General features: G+C 36.6%; 1 protein-coding gene across 4 annotated transcripts in view; it reads right to left on the bottom strand.

Moving 5' to 3' along the window:
- The window catches only part of Arhgap6 (Rho GTPase activating protein 6), a 480,929-nt gene that overhangs the window by 42,917 nt on the left and 416,171 nt on the right, over positions 1–21,841 (bottom strand). For all 4 annotated transcript variants that reach the window (XM_051174897.1, XM_051174898.1, XM_051174899.1 and 1 more), the window contains exons 3-5: positions 12,803–12,874; positions 4,510–4,766; positions 2,464–2,659 (exon numbers count right to left, since the gene is read on the bottom strand). In XM_051174897.1, coding sequence (XP_051030854.1) covers positions 2,464–2,659; positions 4,510–4,766; positions 12,803–12,874 — 525 coding nt within the window. The remainder of the gene's footprint in view (positions 1–2,463; positions 2,660–4,509; positions 4,767–12,802; positions 12,875–21,841) is intronic.

The raw sequence follows: 21,841 nt of genomic DNA, 5'->3' as shown, positions 1-21,841 counted from the left end.
AAGGCAGAAGAAGGAGTCAGATTTTCTGAATGTGGAGTTAAGGATGGTTGTGAGTCACTTTGTGGGATCTAGCAACTAAAGTCTTCTGCTGTAGCAGCAAGTGCTCTTAACTACCGAGTCATCTCCCCAGTGTCAACATTTTTAGTTGGTTTTACAAAGGATTTTGATTTTTTTTTTTTGTTAGAAAACACAATAGCATAAACATCCCATTCATCCGTTCGGTTTCTTTAAAATGTTTTCCTGAAGTTCCTGATGATTTTAGAGAATTGTAGCAGGAATCTGGTTATTGCTGATTTGCATCCATGTATATATGAATGCTTTGTTTGAGGGTAAGGGGTCTACCTCACCTCTTTAATACTACTATCAAATTGCCGAGTCTATTCCCAGAAAGTGATGTAATCATCTTTCTCCTTTTTTTTTTTCATCACAGACTGCAAGGGACACCAGTCCCAGAAGCACCTGAATCTCGGGCTTGGAGGGGTCAGGAAATGAGGACAGGCACAGTAAGCAATAGGTCCTACTCTAAACTCAGCTCAGTTCCAGAAGTACCTTTTGACTCTCTGCAACTCTTTTTTCTGCCGTTTGTAGTGTTTGGAAATTTGAGGTACTTGAGGAATTTTGACTTAAGCATAGTGAAGCCATTTAAAATGATATATAAGTGAGGAAGGGCTGGGTACATCAATATAGATGGAGCTAATGAAACTTTTCCAGAGAAATGTTGGAGAGACTGGAAAAAGGGTCTCTGATAAATACTTAAAAGACAAAAGTGACATATGTCCTTTATGAACCATTTAAAAAAGAAAAGGCAAATGAAGTATTAGAGAAGAAATGCTTTTGGTATTGTTTGTCCCACACAATGTGATCCTGTCTCAAAGCAAAGAAAGACAAAAACCCAACAAGATCTAAAACACTTAAATTTTTGAAGTTTTGAAGTTTGGGTGTCACAGATCCTATGTCATGCACATCAGATATTTACATTATGATTGATAACAGTAGCAAAATAAAGTTATGAAGTATCAATGAAAATAATTTTATGGTTGGGGATCACCAGGAGATGAGGAACTGTATATAATGTTCACAGCATTAGGAAGGTTGAAAACCATTAGTTTAGGATATTAAAATGAATATCTATTTGAATTTGATGTACATCCTATTATTCTGGAATCATAGATATATTATGATAGAAATATATAGATATACATGGATAGAAATACTATGAACACTTGGAATACAGTCAAGACCTTAGATAGTTTGATTAGTTTAAGACTTGCGTTTAAGTCCAAACTGTGCATTTAACATTGTGTACTGAAAATGAAACCTAAGATTTAAATACATTTATTTATTAAGTCATTCAATTATCTAGTGATTTTTACACATAGTGAATCAATTAAGCAACTTGAAATGCAGATTTAATGTGTTTTCCCCCAAAATTCTACTTTTGTAATCAGAAAATAAATGACAATCAATGTTAAGAGTTCCTTTTATCCTCACTTTTTTGTTTTTTTTGTTTTTTTTTTTCTTTCAGGACTGATGATTTCACTTACAACATTACACATTTAAAGCAAGTGTTACAACATTGAAATGTATCCCTCTCTTTTTAGTTTTCATTTTGAGATAGGGTCTTACAATGTAACCCAGGTTAGCCTTGAACACACTCTGTAACACAGGAAGACCTTGAACTTGAAATCTTCCTGCCCAGCCTTATAAGTAGCTAGGATACAATGGCTACACCAAAACGACCAACAGTTTCTTGTTCTTTTTGCTTTAAAAAAATTATAATGACATTACTTGGGAGGTAGAGACAAGTGGATCTCTGAGTTTGAGACCAGCCTGGTTTACAGAGTGAGTTCCAGAACAGCCAGAACTTTACAGAAAACCCTGTCACGAAAAACAAAACATAAAAAGTATAATGAACTTATTATCTTTAGAGAGAATATGTAATTAATGAAGTTTCCCCAAATCCATAAAACATGTAGTAAATCTATAGCAAGTAAAGACATGCGATAGATATGGCATTAAATAACTATTCATCATATTAATGACATCATGTTAATAGGAATTGAACTGCAAAGGGATAGCTGGAGACATTCAGAGTAGCTATTTCACAAAAAAGCAAACCTTTGCTTTTGTCAAAAGAAATGTTGTAAGGCACCTCAATATATAAAAACACTCAAGGGACTTGGCTCTGTTTGAAGGGGATACTACTCCAACACATGTGATCTTTTCCTAAATGCTTGGTCAGAGCCCCTTATTAAGACTCTTGGTATCTGAGGACTCCAAATAGTATCACACCTACTAGTCTTGTTTTTCCCAGTAGCTTCTTAAGTCAACACTTATACTGATACACTTTATTCATCAAAGGAACTTTTAGTCTAGTGTTTGCTCAAAGGAACACAGAATTGAAACTCAGTGCATAGAGGGATTATGCTTAGATCATTGATGGCTGATGACAAGTGTACTTACCATGTTTTTCCAGATGCTGGCAGCAGCTGTCCACCAGCCTGGGGACCTGTCTGTAAATAGGATTCAGGCTCAGCTTCTTATCTCTGGCCTTTTCTTTTTTATTTTGAGCCTCAGCAGGCAAAGAGAGTTGTAAAGCTTCTAGGAGTCGAGACTGGTTGTCATCCAGGTCCGTGATGGAATCCACTGACATGGCACCCTGTAAGTGATGTGTAGATTTAAAGATCATAGGCAGCAGAAAGAAAAGCAGATGCTTGCAGAGGCTACTCAATAAACGTTCATGGAGGGCCATCACAGTCAATGATACTACTGTTTGATTTTGTTATGCTGTTTATATATTTGTTTATACAGACATATTAACAGGAAAAATTAAATGCCTTTTGAAAAAGTTAGGAAATATCTACAACACAGCTATTGTTAGCTACAATTTCAATACACAGACTTTTCCAAATAGAAGACAAGATGGGAGACATATAATTAAAATACTTTGATGCAACCACTTCATTTTTTAAACAAAAAATGCATACTCAATGAATGAGGTAAAGTCATAGAAGACTTGTGAATAAAAATTCCTCTAGGAAGAAGATTTTAAACATAGGAAGATTCAAACGTGCCATGGTGGCACATGCCTGTAACCCCAGCATGTAGGAGGTTACAGCCACCCATAATGGATTAAGTGTGTGCTAAGAATTCAACTACTGGCGTCTGAGTAGGTCCTTGACAGAGAAAGGGACATTTAGGAAGTCTACTGCCTAGGTCCTAATTTCTCAGAAAGCTCAAATTTAGAATTCTGATCTTACTATTATTTGGATTTATAAACAGTATAAGACAATTATAGGCTTAGAAGAACAAATTCCATAGTTTTGTCATTTTTTTCACTTTGAATCATAGTCAATGCCATAAAAAAGTAACAGGGCTTTAGGTCTTGCTATACTTTGAGAGAAGTCCTGGATGGTGATAGCTTAAAAAAAAAAATGAGTTGGAAGTTTGGTTGTGTATTTAACTAGGACTGTCTTTAATGGCTGGATTGGCAAAAATTTCCAGCCGAAGCTTAGGGACATAGGAAGTCTTGCAGATGCTTTGCAGTGACTATGCTGATTACCATATGGGTGCCCTGAGAATCCCAGCTTTCTAGATTGGCAATGTGACACACAAAGAGCACAGAGCCTATATCATAGTGCCCACTCCATCACTGACATTATATTGGTATAGCATTGATTTGAAAGAGACTGCATATAGTACTGTACACCTCTATTCAAGGAATGACAAGCTCCATTGATATGAAAATGGTAAATCTCTCCCTCATTTTGAATAGCTGTGGCTAATTCACTGTTCTAGGTACATTCTAAGAATGGCATTGAAAAAATGGACAGAAACACTGTATCTTGGCTTCAAGACTCAACTTCTAGCAGATGAGTATCTAACTTATAACTCATGTGTGCAATATATATGCATATACATAGTGTACAACATTGTGATAGTATGATGTCATCTATAAAGTTCATACTCAAGAAATATACAACTGGCCTGGCGGTGGTAGCACTCACCTTTAATTTCAACACTCAGTAGACAGAGGCAGACAGATCTCTGTGAGTTTGAGACCAGCCTTGTCTACAAGAGCTAGTTCCAGAACAGCTTCCAAAGCCACAGAGAAACCCTGTCTTGAAAAACCACAAGATCTATACAACTGAGTTACAAAACAAAATGACCAAAGTAATTCTCACAATGTTTTAAATAAGTTTATGGATTTGTGTTTTGGTATATTCATAGCTATGTTTTATGCATGTGGCCATAGGTTGAAGGTTGGGTTTGTCTGATTGAGCAGGAAGTCTCGCAAGATGGCGGGAGATAAGAGACCAGTGCAGAATATTTGGGCACCAAGTTAATCAGGAGGGAAAGGTTGGAGGGAATGTTAGCTGCCACACGCACAGTACTGGTTATTGCCGAGTGGAAGAGGTATCTACAATGTGTCTGGTTAATAGAGTCTCAAAGGACAACTTTACTCATTTTGAGTTTTCTCAGAGTCAGAGGAGATCCTGGCCAACTCACCCTTCTCCTGGCCCGAGGAGCTGGTTCTGGAGTGTTTGGCGATGTGGACTCATTTGGTGTTTCTGAGGTTGAGCTGAGAGATGAGTTACTGCTTGAGAGTTCTTTGTTTTGTTTTTTGTTCCCAAATGGGAGGAGAGAAGACACAAAATCAGATGCATCCTTTTGCTCCTCCCTCTGCAAGTCTTGCTTTAGTTTATATGCCCGGTCATTAGCAATGACTTGGGATAAGGGCATTCCAAATGCCTGTGGGATAAATTCTGTAAGGAAACAAAACAAAACAAAATAGATATTTAGATTTAGGGGTGGTCCAAACAGGAGAGCATCCTCATTCATATCACATTCATAAAATAAGACATAGTCAAATTATTGAGTCAAAGAATTGATTCATCTATCAGCACATTGAGATGGCTTTGTTTTGTTGAACAAAATGTTTCAAGTTTCCATTTCAGTAAAGCAAGCTAATAGGTACAAATACACATTTTAGAATGTTGATCTCTGATCTTTCCCCATCTGCTCAAGTCTGTTTTAAAGGAAATAACTTTGTAAAGAAGTATGGCATTTGGACAGACTATAAATAATACTTTATGTTCATGATCACACATCTTTATAAACCGTTACTCTTCAATTTATATCCTTTAGAAGTCTTTGAAGGCACGAGGAAACCACATATATCCATTCACTCAACAAATGTTTATTGAACACCTACTACTTGCCATGTCAAGTTTTGCAATGGTGGGTTATAAAAGATCTCAAGTCCTTTCTCATGAGGGGTTCCGAGATGGGATAGGGATGTGACTCTCATCTGAATAGTAGAGAGATGAATTAATCCAAGGGTGAAATTCAGTTGATATAATTTAAGGATCCTAATAAAAGAGGTAGTATAGCGAGTAAGAACCTAAGGTACAGAGGAGCAATTTAGGAGCACTTTAGAAAGAACTTTCTTCTCTCCCCACCCCTTTGTTCTGTGTCCGTACCTCCTATCTCCAGATATCTGGGCTATACACGTCCCACATGCAGAAGTGGACTTGATCATGATATAACTTGTGGGAAGCCCAGAATACATTTTGTTATTATTATTTTTTAACTAGGGACCATTTGAGGAAGACACAGAATACAGAACTCTTTGGCTTCATTTGGCAATATATATATACAGTTGCTTTCTGCATCACTGTGGTAAATCCATGTGTGTTCATATATATTAGCTTCTCAGAGATAGACATTTTGTTAGTAGCATTTTAGATTTATGTTGAAAATACTAATAATTCAAGTAAATGCATTATTCTTGTCAGGCTCAAAATTACATCTCTTAGCAGCCACAGCATTTTAAGTCTAGGAGAGACCTTATTTTCACAAGTCCTGTGAATGAAACTGGAATGATCAAGGGAAAATCATTCTAAGGTTATTTGTTCTTTGAACAAAAAAGCTAACATTAAACCAGGTGGAAAGAGGCTTTAAAAGGTTTTCCTGCTTGATTCATGGTAACATTTTAAACCAGGATAATAACCAAGTCTCCATTAAGAGTAGAGATGGTATTTTAAAGCCATATAACTCTGGTTTCATCAAAAGATGCAATTTGTTTTGAAGTAAAAAGTGCTAAGTTCATCTGGGGATTTTTCAGAGGTGCTTGCTCTATCATTGAACTATGGGGTGTATGGCAATCAAAAACTTATACCTTTCCCTTTTGAGATAAGACTAATACTGTAAGAGCAGTTCCAGGCATAGGCTGAACACTTGGAGGATTCTTGCAAGAATTAAGAAATAAGAGATATTCTTCAAAAAGTTTGGACCTACACATGGTACCTCTCACAGCCACAATAGAATATACAGATATGGATGGGGATAGTAACAACAGAAAGGACTTTGAAATAGATCGTGCAACATGGGTCTGCTAATGAAGGCACATGCATGGCAGGGGCTTGCTCTACAATGGGAGTTCTTCAGCCCTCTCATACCCATTTTTCCATATAAGGAAATAATATCAGACTTATTTAGGGATTTCTAGTCTTTGTGGGAAAAAGAAGGAAGACAATTTCTTTGAAGTCTATAATTAAAAATATATTTATTTTATCTTTATGTATGAGCATGTATCTCTTTGTAGGTGCATGAATGCACATGCAAGGCCCCACAGAGGCGAGAAGAGGATGTTGGATCCTCTGGAACTGGATTTACAGGTGGTTGTGAGCCACCATGTGGGATCTGGGAACTGGATTGAGTCCTCTGCAAGAGCAGTTCATGAGCTATCTCTCCAGCTCCCTCTACTCTAGCATTTTAATACCTGCAAGTACACCAGTGTGTTTACATATTGTAATAACTGAATACAAATTAAACAGGAATCATATAAATCCATTCTCTGGTGACATTTAGTCTTCTTTTAATCTCATTCAAAAGATGTCCCCACTAAGAATGGGTTTTTATTTCTCTCTGGTATGGTAGGCTTCTGTTAGGGCTGAGCTTACTATTTCAATGCTAGAGTTTTGATGTGGCCTCTTTAGTTTCTTGCTTTTCTCAAAGACTCTTACAAGCTTCACTAAGTAGAGCTCTCTGACCTCCAAACTGTGGGATTTTGTTTTGAGGTCTTTGCAATATTCTATGAAGGATCCCTGTATGTCCCGTCTTTTTTTAAAAAAATACAGCTATTGTGAAATAAAAAAAAAAAAAAAAACTCATCAAAGTTCTATTGGGCAAAATTGTTATTTAGTGGCAATAAAGCATTGGGTGCACATGCCTGTCTCTGAGGAGGTCTCTGAAACCTGAAGATTCTTTGCAAATACAGAAGCTAATAAACTTGATAAGATGATTTCTTAAATGACAAAGATATTACCTAAGGTTCACTCTGCTGTGACCAGGGACAACTATTGTTATGTTCTAATCTGAGCCATGTGTTAAACCAGGATATTAGCAGTGGTTGTCTTTGCCTCCACATGAAACACAGGGTCAAAAGGTGATGAATTTTCCCCTTTGCTCTCAACTGTTCCCTTTAGAGCCACACCCTCCCACATGTGGCAGAAGTTGACCCTCACAGGTTTGTCTTTGTCCTTTATTCTTTGTTGTTTTCTACTATTATTGGCTTTGATTCACATTAAACTCCCAATCTCACATAAAACTTGGTAACTTCCCAATCTACCTTAATGGCTCACATGACTCTTTGTTCTCATATTTACCTGTCCCCTTTCTGACCTTTGGCTATATACCAACGTTGTCACTCACTTCCTTAGTTCCGTACTGGACCTCATTTTACCCAAAATTTACACTTCATTTCCATCTCCAGCTCTCACTTGTGCTCCAAGTATGAACCACTTTGTGTTCCTTTATAGCTGTGTATTCCTAAGGCATGTCTCACTCCCTATCTTTCCTTACTAGACCTTGCTCTTCATGGGTAAATATGACTTTAGGAAGTCATACATTAATACTTCTTTTCCATCATCTTGCCATAATATCACCACCTTATCTTCTTTTTAAATATACTTCTCTCCACTTCTGCCACAATTCTCATTTCATGGTCCCATTGCTTTGCTCCTGAATTTTACAGCTTTCAAATTTCTCTTCTTCCATTCCTTTGTGCTGGTGTTAGCTCCACTCTAAGTTCGTATAATAAATGTAGCACGACAAGAGTATTTTAAAACAGCATGGAGTCCCAGGTGATCCTACATTCAAAACAGCTGGACAAAGCAGCCTTACAGACTACAGCCAGGATTTCTGCATCTTCTTAGAATCCCCCATGACAGCTCCCCTTACCAGCAGGAAGTAGTTTGGAAAGAACGACGCCCAAATTCCCAAATATTGTCTATAAATGTTTGTTTCCATTTAAATGGACTTGGTTATATAAAATAAATAAAAAGTAACAACAACAACAACAACAAAAAACCAGCATGGAGTCATCACTTCTTCATATATTTTTATGATGTCTCAGTGCTGTTATCATGTAGACCAAAAGTTGTGCTCTAGTCCACAGTGTCCTTTGTGAGCTAACCTCAACTCATTTCTCTAGAACTACATACACAAGGTCATTCTCTTCTCTAGTAGTGGTTTTGTGTGTGTGTGTGTGTGTGTGCGTGTGTGTGTGTGTGTGATTTATGTACATGTTCATGTTTGGGCGTTTGAATTTGCATATGAACATGAGGAGGTCAGAAAACCTTGGTTTCCTTCCTCAGGTACATACCACATTTATTTGAGACCAGAAGTCTCACTGGCTTGGAACACTCTCAATATTCCAGTCTAGATGGGCTGTAAACTTTTAGAAATTCACCTGTCTCCACCTCCTACTTCATTCTTTCTGGTGTTATAGGCATACATCATCAAACCAGGCTTTTAAAAAGAGGGTTCTAGGGATATGATTTAGGTTCTCACACTTTTGTGGTAACCGCTTTATGCATTTTGCCCCAAATGATGGTTTTTAAACAACACCTTTGAATCTATTTTCTTAGAAAAATTTTACATGTAATTAATTCTTTTTTTTTCTATTACTACTTAATGTGAAACAAAAACAAGTTGAAACAGATAGTCTTTTGTAGGTTTTACTTCACAACTCACATATAGTGACTTAGACAGGACAAAATATAAGACATGATACAATGGAATTTTGGTACAAATAAAAATGTACCACAATTGAACTAATATTCATGTTGATATTCTGTTAGTCCTGGGAAATAATTATGCCATAGTAATACCTAGTACCCATGTGCCTTGATTAAGGAAGTCCTGGAACTAGATCAAAATAGTTTAAACATATTTATTTACTTACTTATTTAGCATGTCCATAAAATCAGCTTTTCTTTGTGACACAAGAAAAATTGTCAGAAATTCTAAAATTTCCTTTTGTTTTCCAAATAGTTAAATTACCAGCAAGAGACTAGGAACTTGAAAATCTATTTGAAAATATGTTTTGTAAGCCATTGTCAATCTTAAATTAGCTTTCATATGTCAACCAAAACTTAGATGGGCTTTGTTTAAGTAGCGGCCTGGATTGAAGAATGTCATATAATTTGCTGTATATTTTATATTAAACACACACACACACACACACACACACACACACACATATATATATTAAATATCATGTATGACATGAATCATGCTGATGGAATAAATAGTAGCATATCAAATATTTGTGAATCATTTTTTTTATTGGGATAGCAGGTCAACCGTGAAGAGCTGCTCCCCTTTATTTTTAGATGGCCTAACCCAAGAGGTTATTCAGAGTTTCCTGTTTTCCTTCTTTCCCTCTTGGATTTCAGTGATGATCATTTTTCACATGTGCATCGGCTATGAACTCAAACACTAATATCCAAAGGGAAGGAAATAATGTGAGCTATTTGCAAATGTGCCACACCAGCACACAGTCATCTCTAGGCTCTGGTTCCCAAGGAAGCCAGACAATGGCTCCCAATGTTGATATGAACAAACAAGGCTTTATGTTTTGAAGAGCTGTCAAGAAGTAGCACTTCAGGTAAGCATAGACCACTTTGTTTTTCAAACACCAAAGCTAATCCATAAAGAGCAAGCTTCATACCGTGAATCTTGGTACTTCTTCCCTTAGATGGATGATATGCTTTTTCATTGGAATCAAGAGCTTATTTCCTTTCTCCACTTATCTTCTCTTATGTAAATATAGAATACTGACAAACTTTTACCAGGTCTACATTAGTATGATTTGATCTGGAAAATGTTTAATGTCCCAGTGGTCACTAATCAGTTCCTTACTTGCTAAACTTCACTCACATATTCACTCATGTTCTTTCTTTCTGCTTCCTGAGTGCACAGACACACACACATACACACACACACACACACACACACACACACACACACACAAAACACCCATTTAGGAAATGTAAGCATGAATTTCTCCTCCCCCCTCCCCAATCAGTCTCCTTAGCGTAGCATAAATAGGTACTTACTAAAAACCACCTGTATTTCGATCCAAATACCAATGTTATTATTCTAGAGTAAGGAAACTTCCAGTAGTAATGAATTACTCATATAGTTATCTTCACTTTTCAATGTTTCAGTTACTCATAGTTAACTGCAATAAGATCAAGTGGGAAATTACCAAATAAGAAAGTCATGTGTTCTAAATGGTTTCCGTCATTTAGACAAGGCCCATTGTTGGTTATTCTGGTTAGTATCCTACTGTGCCTAATTTGTAAATTATACTTTATCACATGTATGCATGTATGACTGTATACACAGAGAAGCATACAGCATATATGTTTGCCATTAGCCAAAATTTGAGTCATTGATGGAAAGTCTTTGGAATGTACCTCCCATGGATAAATGGGGGACTAACACTAAATGAGTCATCTGTTTCCCCCTCCTCAAAAACCTAGGGAACACTGAGGAAGATGGAGTGGAAAGAGTGTAAGTTCTATAGACTAGGGTATAATGATGTGAGATGCTGTCTTCTGCATAGACATGTCAACTGTACTCATAGACACATAACATCTATGTTTATCTGCACAAGACCTGAACAAATAAAAGCCAGGAAAGTAGGAAGGGAACAAGGTAGGAAGAAGGGGTCAGCAGGGGGGTTAAAAGTAGGTAAGACGGGATAGATATGTTCCCAATATAATATACAATATACTATGCACAATATACCATATGATGACAATTGCAATATAATATACTATAATACATATTCATGAAATTGTCAAAGACAAAACACAAAAAAAATAAGAGCAATAACACAGCAAACATGTATATGTAATAAAATTTATCTGACAGTGGATATGCAACAATCACACCCTATGTCCTCACTATTCCAAATTCTGCTGAAGTTGTTTATATCCTCCTGAATATCCTGGTGAACATGATCACTGTTTTCACAGTTTTCATGGTAGAATGTATACATTAGAAGTTTTCTTTAAGAGAAAACAACAGCTCATGCCTGAAATACCATTGCATAACAATGCATTCAGATTCACGGCAGTGAGGATCTGGTTACTAGGTAATCTTTTGTTTGCACTTTTAGGGGTGCTGAGTACAGAACTCTTGGTCTTGTTCATGCTAGACAAATATTCTAACCCTAAGCTACATTCATCAGTCCTTGGGCTTTAGGACATTTAAATAGTTATAGCCACAATTCTATTTTGCTGATAGAGGTAAGGATTCCCAACACTTCCATCTTTTTTTTTTGCCCAGCCTGAGGTGTATGTTTAGAAGGCTGAGCACAGTTTGCCTAGAGGTAGTGCTACTGGCACTTACTTAGCAGAGGTCAAGGGTACTGCTAAACATTTCACACTGCAAAGTACAACACATGCCACAAAAATTTTCCAGTCTACATTGCTACTAGTACCAAGGAAGACAAACCCCAATTTAAGGGGGGTAAAACAGTGGATTTACATTCCTTAGAATTCTTTCATTCAAATGTCATGAAACTTAAGGCACACTTTAAGCTATGCGTATGCAGACTGGTATTGGTGTTGGAATAGAGCTTGTTCAGTGCAATTTGTAATCCATTAATTTTAAAAGCCATTGCTTTCAACAACAAACATAAATGCAGATACTATAAATGACAACTCCAAAGTGAGACATGTGTCTTTCCTAGTTTAACACTCATTCATTGTGGCATATAAATTGAATATACATTCACTCAATTATACCATTCAACAATCAGTTCTTATAACACAATGAGAACAAATCATAAAAAAATTGGACTGTGGTAATGAGGTCCAGGTGACCCTTACAACCAAAGAGTACAAACTCAAATTGACCACAAATGTCTCTGAAAGTGTCCCCAAGTGTCATTTCCCTAAATAGACATAGAAATGGACATAGAAACCAGTATGATGAAAGCCAGTAATTGCCAAAAGCATATGGTATCCAAACCAAGCATTCTGTGATATAACAAAATTGCCGAGGATGGCCTATCTTCAGTAAGCCACAAAATGTATATTGTTTCTTTTTTGTAGTCATAGTAAATGAATCCAAACTCTTTCTCATTTAATTAGTCCTGCTTAATTGTCTGCATTTGCCAAACAGCTGGTTAGTATTAGGCATGCTGTCCATAGCTACTCATTCCAGGTCCTCTTTAGACACAGCTGATTGGACCGAATAATTGGAACCAAAACCTTGGCTATAGTCACCCACTGCTCAAACCAGCTGAACTCATCAGTTCAGCATGGGGATACTCAAAGAGAAAAGTAGACCCAAATGGCTCTCAATGAAATTCCATTACAGAAATATAGTTTACATAATAGAATCCAACCACATAAACGGATCCGATTCAAAATCTCTACCCAATCCAACCAGCATGTTCTCTGCAAGATTCATTGGCTTTCATTATGTTTCCCTTTACCTTTGTCTTTGTTCTTTTCCTTTCCTAGGGAATCCAGTTTCTTTCTCAAAGATTTCTTTCTCTTTTGTCCATCTGTAAATATTAAAAGATAAGAAGTTGAAAAAAGTAAGTACACATTGCAAATGATTGTAGTTGATTATTTCATCCATAGAATCAATCATTGTAAAGGGAGAAATAGCTCTGAGAATACCAGAAAAATCTCTGACTTGTAGCACATGAAACCTGTCTTGAAATATGCTCTGGAATGTTCTTTCAATCATGGGAAGAGCTAGAAACAGCACTCGTTCATATGTAATTCAGTTTTGACATCCAGGTGTGTTTGTTTTTACTATTGCATAAGACTTTTCTTATTCTCCATGGTTATACAAGTCACTCTTCATCTTGAACAAAATCGCCCTGACAGAATCAACTATACACACATAGCTTTGACATCCATAAGCTACTACAATGTAACTGGAAAGGAAATGGATTTGGCAGCCCACAGAATTCAGGCCTTACTACTACCATACTCTTTATAACCTGCAAGGCCTTACTACTACCATACCCTTTATAACCTGCAAGGCTTTGGTTATATCTCAGTGCTCTTAACTAAATAGTGAGAATTCCATGGTTTTCTTGTGGGAATTGAATGAAACAATGTATATAAGTATTTAATGTGGAGCCTGGTACAAATCAATAAATTCAGATCTACTTTCTACCTGTGGCTTGCATGTTATTCTATAAAATGGCTATCCCATAATTTAATTATTCACCTACTGATGGATGTTGGACTTGTTTCAGATATGTTACTATAAGTGGGGAATATTCCCTTTTAGCATCTGATACTTCTAACAAATGTGCTTAGTATTCTGCTCAACTCACCAAATAGTAAAGATACCATTCATATCGGTTGGCAGCTCCAATCAAATTCCTGGGATGTCATCATAAAACTTTGGCATTTATCATTGTCAGGACATGTTTTGGTATTATTCAGCTTAACACGTAGGGGGTATAGATCAGGAATCTACACTGGGTTCAAATAGAGAAAATGTAGTTCATACCCAAGGGAATTGTTTAAAAAGTGGATTAAGAATTGTCTTGCATGACACACTAAAACTTGTCATTAAAAAGGAGATACCGCCACATATAATTTACAAAACAAGACTCTGATAGCAGGATATTACAGAGTAAAACTTCTGGATACAATGAGCCTTCCTGGGATTCTCTAGGGGCTGTAGATGTTCCCAACTCCTTCTCTACCATGGTTATATAGTTATCAGCCACATTTAATACCACTTCCCTTCCAAAATCTCACCAATTCCATTTCTTCCCATAAAATGAAAATGTAGGATTTTTCACCTTTGGAGTCATGAGATTTGTATAATGAGAAAAACATGTAAATCAATTGTACAGTGGCCAAGAGCCACTAATCTCTTTCATCCCTGGTGTGTTCATATCTTAAACATCTAAGAGTTGATCTAGCTACTAGGGACTGTTGATATATAATACACACACACACACACACACACACACACACACACACACACAGATGATAAAACACACTAACTACACACGATTTGAGTCTGTTCTCCAAATAGGATTGATGGTGATTTTACTTGGCAATGCTTTCTTTATTGCTAGTTTGTATCACCAAATGTGTTTTGTCTGTTAAACCTTTCCTTCTAAAAATCCTTTAATTCCTTAATTTACATATTTGACTTAATAGAATAACTAAACAATACACCTATTAAAGCCTAAGAGATTTTTCTGTGGTGCTAGGGATTGAACACAGGACCTTGCACATTCCAACCAAGTGTTCTATCACTTAGTTCATCACAAGAAGCCACAACTTTTTTGTATAATTTTATTTTAACTTTTGTCTTTTTTTTTTGGTAAGTATATAAACTAATGGATTTCACTATGATGTTTTTATACATATGGTTCACTGTATTTTGTTTTCAATCATTATCCTCGCCTGCTGCTCTACCCCCAGGCCCACAATCCTTCTGTATGTTTGCCTTTCTGTCTCATTCTGTGCATCCGTGTTTTGCTCTAAAACATATTCCTCAAGGTAAGCCTTACTTGGAAAGTGTAGAAATTTGACTTTGAATCCAAGCACCACCACCTACCAGTTCTGTGGCTTGAGGTTTGTGCTTTAACTTTTTGATTCTCAGTTATGGCAACTGTAAGATGAATAGATTTTTACAAAATATGAGTTTTATTGTCACATCAATGATGACTCATGCTAATTAAAATTGTTGTGTACTTCCCCACTTCTCTAACTTTGCATTACCTTGGGCATATCAAGATACATGTCTGGTCTCACAGGCACATCGCAAAGATAGGGATTTTATTTATTTCCCCTGCCACCTAAGTAAATATGGAGAATAGTAGCTTTGACATTAGGGAGTTCTGTAATACAGGTTCTGAATTTACCATTTCCCACAGATAAGTTAATATGCTCTTCAAACATCAGTTTCCTCATCTATAAAATGAGAGGTATAATAGTCTTTACTGTAGGAACTGTTGCATGGATAGAATAAGGTTATAGGATATCATGTATTTAGATTATAGCACATGCTCATTGATCCATGCAGAGTAGAGGTGAAAAGATGAGATCACACATACTCAGTTATTTAGAAAAAGGAAATAGGCAAGAACTCTCTTCCCTCCATCTTTCTTGTTGAATTTTCAGCCTCATTCTGTTTGTCACCTCTGAGGACATTAATGAGGACTTGCTTCTACAGTGCCTGGTGAAAGAAAGATGTATGGAAGCCTGAAGTACTTATTCTAAGATGTCTTTGATGGGATATGTTGCCTGAGTTCTTCCTCTAAGTTACTATTGTGTTTAAGACAGCATATACATCAGAAGTGTAGTCCTGCCATTGTTTCTGTCACACAATAAAACATTTTTATAGATATGTATAATTGGGAGGTTTTATTTCTCTAAAATCCTGCTGAGGTTTGATTGGGTCTTCCCCCAAAAGTATTGAAAACTTAGTTCTCCTTACAACAGTGTGGGAAAGTGTAGGCTGAATGGAAGGACCTGAAATAATGTGTGCACCCTTGTGGATGGACTAATGCCAATTAGAAAGGAATTGAAGCTATTCTTTCTCTATAATACCTTCTACAATACTACAAAACATGAAGACCCTTATTAGTTGTAGCCACTGACCTTAGACTTACCACCTTACCAGCTCCATATGAACTTCTATTGTTTATAAATTATCCAGTGGAATGTATTTTTTAAGGGATTGAACAAGCTACAACATACCTTCATCTCTACCTCTGTGCTTGACATGATGACATGATGCAAGCTATTTTGTCTACTACGTGCTCCCCACTATGATGTTGTGTCTCATCATGCATTGATGTTACATGGGTCTAACATCAATAAAGTCAATCCACAGGTGGAAGCCTCTGAAATTGTGTGCCTCTTTTAAGGTTTTTTTTGTGGTGTTTTTTCAAGACTTACTTATTTTATTCTCTTTCATATATATTAGTGTTTTCCTTGAATGTATGTATATGTATTGTGCACATGCATGATGTCCGCACAAGGAGTCTAACCCTTTGGACCTGTAGTTACATATGGTTGTGAGCCACTGTGAGAGTGTGGAAACTGAATCTGGGTCCCATTTATAAATAATAAGTGCTCTGAAATTGTGAGTGGTGTCTCCAGCCCCTTCTTGGCTATTTGGTAGCAGCGATGAAAACCAACACAACAGAAGGGGTTACATACACTTAATGATGAAATGAAGGCAAAGAAAGAATTCATAGGGACCGGCTACCAGGGTCAAAGATCTCTTTTGGTTCTATCACAGAACCACTGGTGTGGAATCCTGACTATTTCATACAGAGATCTGGAGTTTTAGCCTCTCAAGAAAGGAAGGAAAGCTCTGTGTCTCACATTCCTCATGCATACCTTAAGTCAGCATAGACACCTGACCTTGAACCATTACACTTACTTATAGTATCTGACAAGCACTGGAATTTGCAAACTCATTTGATCCTGAAAGAGAAGTTCTAGTTTCTTCAATCATTTAAAACAATTCCTGCTGAGAAAAAAAAATGGGCAGGATGATTTTGGCATCACCTCCCCTGTTTTCCAGCCACAGCTGCCTCACTATTTAGTTGAACCAGAAAAATAGACTTTCAGAGAAAGTAAACCAAAAGAATTGATAGGAAATGTGGAGAACTTAGTGGAACAAGTGAGGAAAAGTATATATATATATATATATATTTGTGGGTGGTTGAGTAGGAATCCACCCTTTATAAATTACACATATTCTATGCCATGGGTTCTCAACCTGAGCACCAGTGACATATGAAATCAGGTAATTCTTTATTATGTTCAACTGCCCTATGTATTGTATGATACATAGCCACATCCTTTTCCTTTCTTTACTAGCTGCCAGAGAATCTACTCACATTCTGTTGCAACTACCAATGTTGATTCTGGATATGACCAAATATCCACAGGAAACACAATTTCTGTGGTCGAGAACCACTACTTTCTGCACAATTCTATGTAGAGACCACAGCAATGTACACAGGCAACATAGAGGAAACTTTCATGCTCTCCCCTCGAATTGATGCCCAGCCTCCATTTCTGTTTTAGACAGAACTATATCAGAATGTTTACAAGTTATTAAAACTAATTATTGGGTTGAATTTCAGGAAGAAGAGCAATTCCCATTAATTTATAAAGAAATGAGAGTCTGCCCATAGTTAGTGATCTTTGTACCAAATGCTTAAGACTATAGGTTTTAGGAATAAAATAAGTGCCTGGAGTAAACAGCGTTCTGTTTCCCCACTGGAAGGTTTTTATTCCCTACCTATGTGGCAGATGAGTTGTGAAACAACATATGTGTTGAATGGTGGTATGAATAGATGCGACTCAGCTCCCAGGGAAGGTACCATAGTGTTTTCTTTTCAAACCAAGTCATGTTCTTTACAGGAGCTATGTGGACTGAGAAAAGTTGTTTATTTAAAAAGAAGAAAAGAAAAGATGCACAACTCAAAGTAATGTAGTGTCCTGGATGGGGACCTGAAACAAAGTGACGATACTAGCAGGAAACTGATGCAAATATGAAGAAACACTATGGTCTTGCTGATGGTAATATAAGAAGGTCAGTATAATATACTATTGGGGGAAACAGGCAGAAGCTCAAAACCAAATGCTGTATCATTTTTGTAACTTTTCAGTAGGCCAAAGATTATTTAAAATGACCTTTAAAAGTCCTTTCCACCAAGTACCAGCTGTTTTGAATAAAGTTTTTGAGTAACAGTTGAAAATTTATTTGGTAAAGTGTGAGAAAATAGGGGCCTGGTCTGCTTCTTGAGGTGTTTCACAGAATTGGGAGCTCAAATTTGTGGCAAGAAGGGAGATGACTCATGAAGCCATAGTTCCTGACCTGGTTGAAACCATGGAAATAATCTGCTATTGCCATCTCCCTCATCTGAAGAAAAACACGTGTTCAAACTGACACAAAACATTCGTTGTGGCTACTAGTTTGTTGGAACATACTTGCTAAGCTAAGAGTCTCTTGCCAGCTAAGAGTCTCAGCCAGTTTTATTTTTATGGCCCTGGTGATGGTTTCATTGGTAGCTGATGAAATCATCTGAGAGTCGTGTGCTCTCTAAATCCTTTTCTTCATAAATTATCAAACCTTATCTTTTTCATATGTATCTGAGAACTCCAATTTCTACAGAAATGTATTTGTAAACATCTCACATCTATGCTCTTAAACCAAATTATTGCTTTAAATACATATAAATATTTATATACATGGGTATGTACATGAGGTACATGGGTACCTACCAGTCAAGTTAGTTGTATAAAATAAGAATATCTTAGAAAATATTTAGCACATAGTGGGTATGATCATGCATACCTTTAGTCTTGTAACCTGGGAGGTAGAGGCAGGTATAGCTCTGTGAGTTTGAGGCCAGTCTGTTCTACACAATAAGATCTCTCCTAAAATAACTGAACACTTTTTTACTCCTTACTAAAATGAAAACTCATTATTTCTTTTCTGTATGCTGTAGACCTCTCAAAACTAAGGTGAGGCAAAGGCTAAATGCTGTATTTTATTTCTAGTTTGAAACAAAGTATTGTTAAAGAAGTAATTATATTATTAAGGGTTCCAGAGAACCATTCATTGTATCCATGCTCAACATCTGCTACTTTCCAGTGATTAACCTTATCCATGTAAGTTAATTTTGCCTGGTAAGTCCACCCTGGAAAACAGATAGGGAATAATAGGAGCAGAGAAGCCAAAATCCCAGTAAAAGCCAGAACAAATGGGACATTGGAATGATTTCCAAAATACCCCTTATACTCTGAGTTGCCTGCTTTGTATTTAACGTCCATCCAAAGAAACAGAAGGAGAGCATCTTTGGCAGCAAAGAGGAAGTAGGTGCCTATACATGGGAGATTCATGGGATTCCTGCAATGCTGAGGTAAAATGTAGATATTTAGGAGAAGAGCTAAGACACAGGCATCTTTTCCATAAAGGTTTTTTCCTCCAAGTTTATTATATCATAGCACATGATTACACTCCTAGGCTTAGGAATATTACTTATAGTATAAAAATTATATGTTTATATATCATCTTCTCTGAAGAAAGTGGATTCATTATGCATCCTTTTAGTCTTGCATCCATTCATCCACCTGTCATACATTGTTGGAAAGACTGTGATGGGCTTTAAACTTAGATGAACAGACACTGTTTGTTCCTCTGAGGGACTCGAGAGTTTAGTGTTAGAGATGGATCTGGGAAAACCTGATTAAAACCAAACAAGGAAATGCCTTCGTGAACATTTTACTAGGTGTTAGGACAGATGAGTGAAGGATGACCCAGGTATGCTTGCAAAGGCTAATGTTTAGTTCTGTCCTCAGGGGATAGGGTTACTCTACTCAGGAACCTTTGCATTTTGGTGATGTTTTCCTCAATAAATCACATGGTGTTTAGGAAATCCCTGCTTTCTGGCTTTTATACTCTCTGAATATTTCAGTTTTAGTAATATTACCCTTATTGCAGTGGTTCTCAACCTTCCTAATGCTGCAATACTTTAATACCTAATGCACCATAATTCATGTTGTGGTGACTCCCAACCATAAAATTATGTTCATTGCTACTTTATAACTGTAATTTTGCTACTGTTATGAATGGCAATATAAATATCTAATATGCTGGATGGTCTTAGACACCCCTTTGAAAGGCTCATTTGACCTCAAAGAGGTCATGTCCCACAGGTTGAGAACTATTGCTTTATTGAGTAAGCATTCTATTGGTGAACCAACATGATAATATAGCAGATTCCAAAGTACAGTAATACCTTCTTCAGTGGGAAGCAGAGTTCCTGAGATCAAAAATAAAATAATTTTGAAAGGAAATACAACCTATATTAAAAATATGAAAAAAATCACTCAAACTCAATGTATCCCTCCATGCATTCAATATAGGCCCAACAATTGTGCATGTTTGTATGTGGACAGGTATAGCATCATTTAAAAAAGTTATTTTACCCAATTGATAAGACATCTATTTCTCTAGCATCTTATCTTCAGACGTTTTTCCATCAATTATAATTTAAACACAAGAAGACATGTTGGAATATGAGCACCATGTCATTTCTTTTGGCAGAAATCCCACTGAATTAGACTTTGTTTCTTATAGCACTATGTGGACTCAGATTTCCGGAAACTGTTTTCAAAGTGTCTCCATTTCCCTGGCAAAGGAAATGTTTTATGGTGTTCTTAAGCAATAGAGATGCCTCTTCTTAGATTGCAGGCTCTCCAAAGTACTTGTGAAATGTACTAATCCCCATAGTTTACATGCTGAAGTGGTGGTAAAGTTAACAAAGCTGTGGTCACAAAATAAGAACGTTCTGTGAGTTTCTTACTGCTGTAATGAGACTCAACTGTTGGAGGTCACCATGGTTCTAGTCTCAATTAAAAACTGAAAAAAAGAAATCCTTTCTGTTTTGTGTAAATTATTTTGTCAGGACAATTAGTTCTACAAGTTTTCTTTATGATATTCAAGAGGGACAAATAACTCCCACGGGTTCTTGGATCTCAAAGCAAGTGTTTTCCTATTTCACAAAATCATTAAGCTATTTGATTTATTAAGCACATCTCCTCATTCGGCCAAAACATGAGGTAGGGAAGCTGATCTTAGAGTTTGAACATTGACTTAAAAGCCCAGCTATGGTTTTGCCTTAGCTAGGCATTATTTATAATCACTCCTTGCTTCAACAAGTGGTTGTGATCAAATTATACACTAGAAGGATCTCTTTTTTTCACTGTCATTTTTTCCACATTTAAGTTCTATGAATTTAAAAATTGGATTTTTAAAAAAACTTCGTAAGCATTACTGCTGCCTTTCTAAAGCTGGGAGCTAGCCTATTCTTCCAGGCTTCTCAGTTTGCAGCTTTCATCTCATGACCCTTACAGAGAAATGACACTTACTAACTTAGTCTAACTAGACACTTATTTTTCATATTAGAGAAGTTTCTAAACATGAAACCAGAAAAAATTATCAAATAATTTCTTTTGGCTTTATTTCATTCCTGGATTTTAAAAGAAAGGAAGTAGGAAGGAGAACACAAGCTAAAAATATATCACACTCATCTAAAAAGACATCTTGAATAGTGAACTCAAGTGAAGAAAATCCAGGAACAGGGACTGGGGATGCAGTTCAGTTGGTTGGTAGGATTCATGAAGTCCTGAGTTTGATTTCCAGCAAGTAGAAAACCAGAGGTGTTGACACACTCCTGCACTTCTGCTGCTTGGGAAGTAAATCAATGAAGCTCAGAAATGCAAGATAATCTTTGCTTATAGGGAGAGAGGCAAGCATGGACCACATGAGACTCTATGGTTTTGTTTGTTTGTTTGTTTTGTTTTGTTTAAAAAGAAACTCTAAAAAGAAAAATAAATTCCCAAGTTAGTTACAGAATCTTCTCATTATTTGTTACAAAGTCAAAACCTATAGTTCGCAATATTAAGATGAAGTCTAACCGTTGTACCTATTTGGAGTGTGAGTTTTGTTTTGACCT

The sequence above is a fragment of the Phodopus roborovskii genome, unplaced genomic scaffold (assembly GCF_943737965.1).
Source record: "Phodopus roborovskii unplaced genomic scaffold, PHOROB, whole genome shotgun sequence".
Taxonomy (NCBI): domain Eukaryota; kingdom Metazoa; phylum Chordata; class Mammalia; order Rodentia; family Cricetidae; genus Phodopus; species Phodopus roborovskii.
This window is presented reverse-complemented; position numbering and strand designations above follow the sequence as displayed.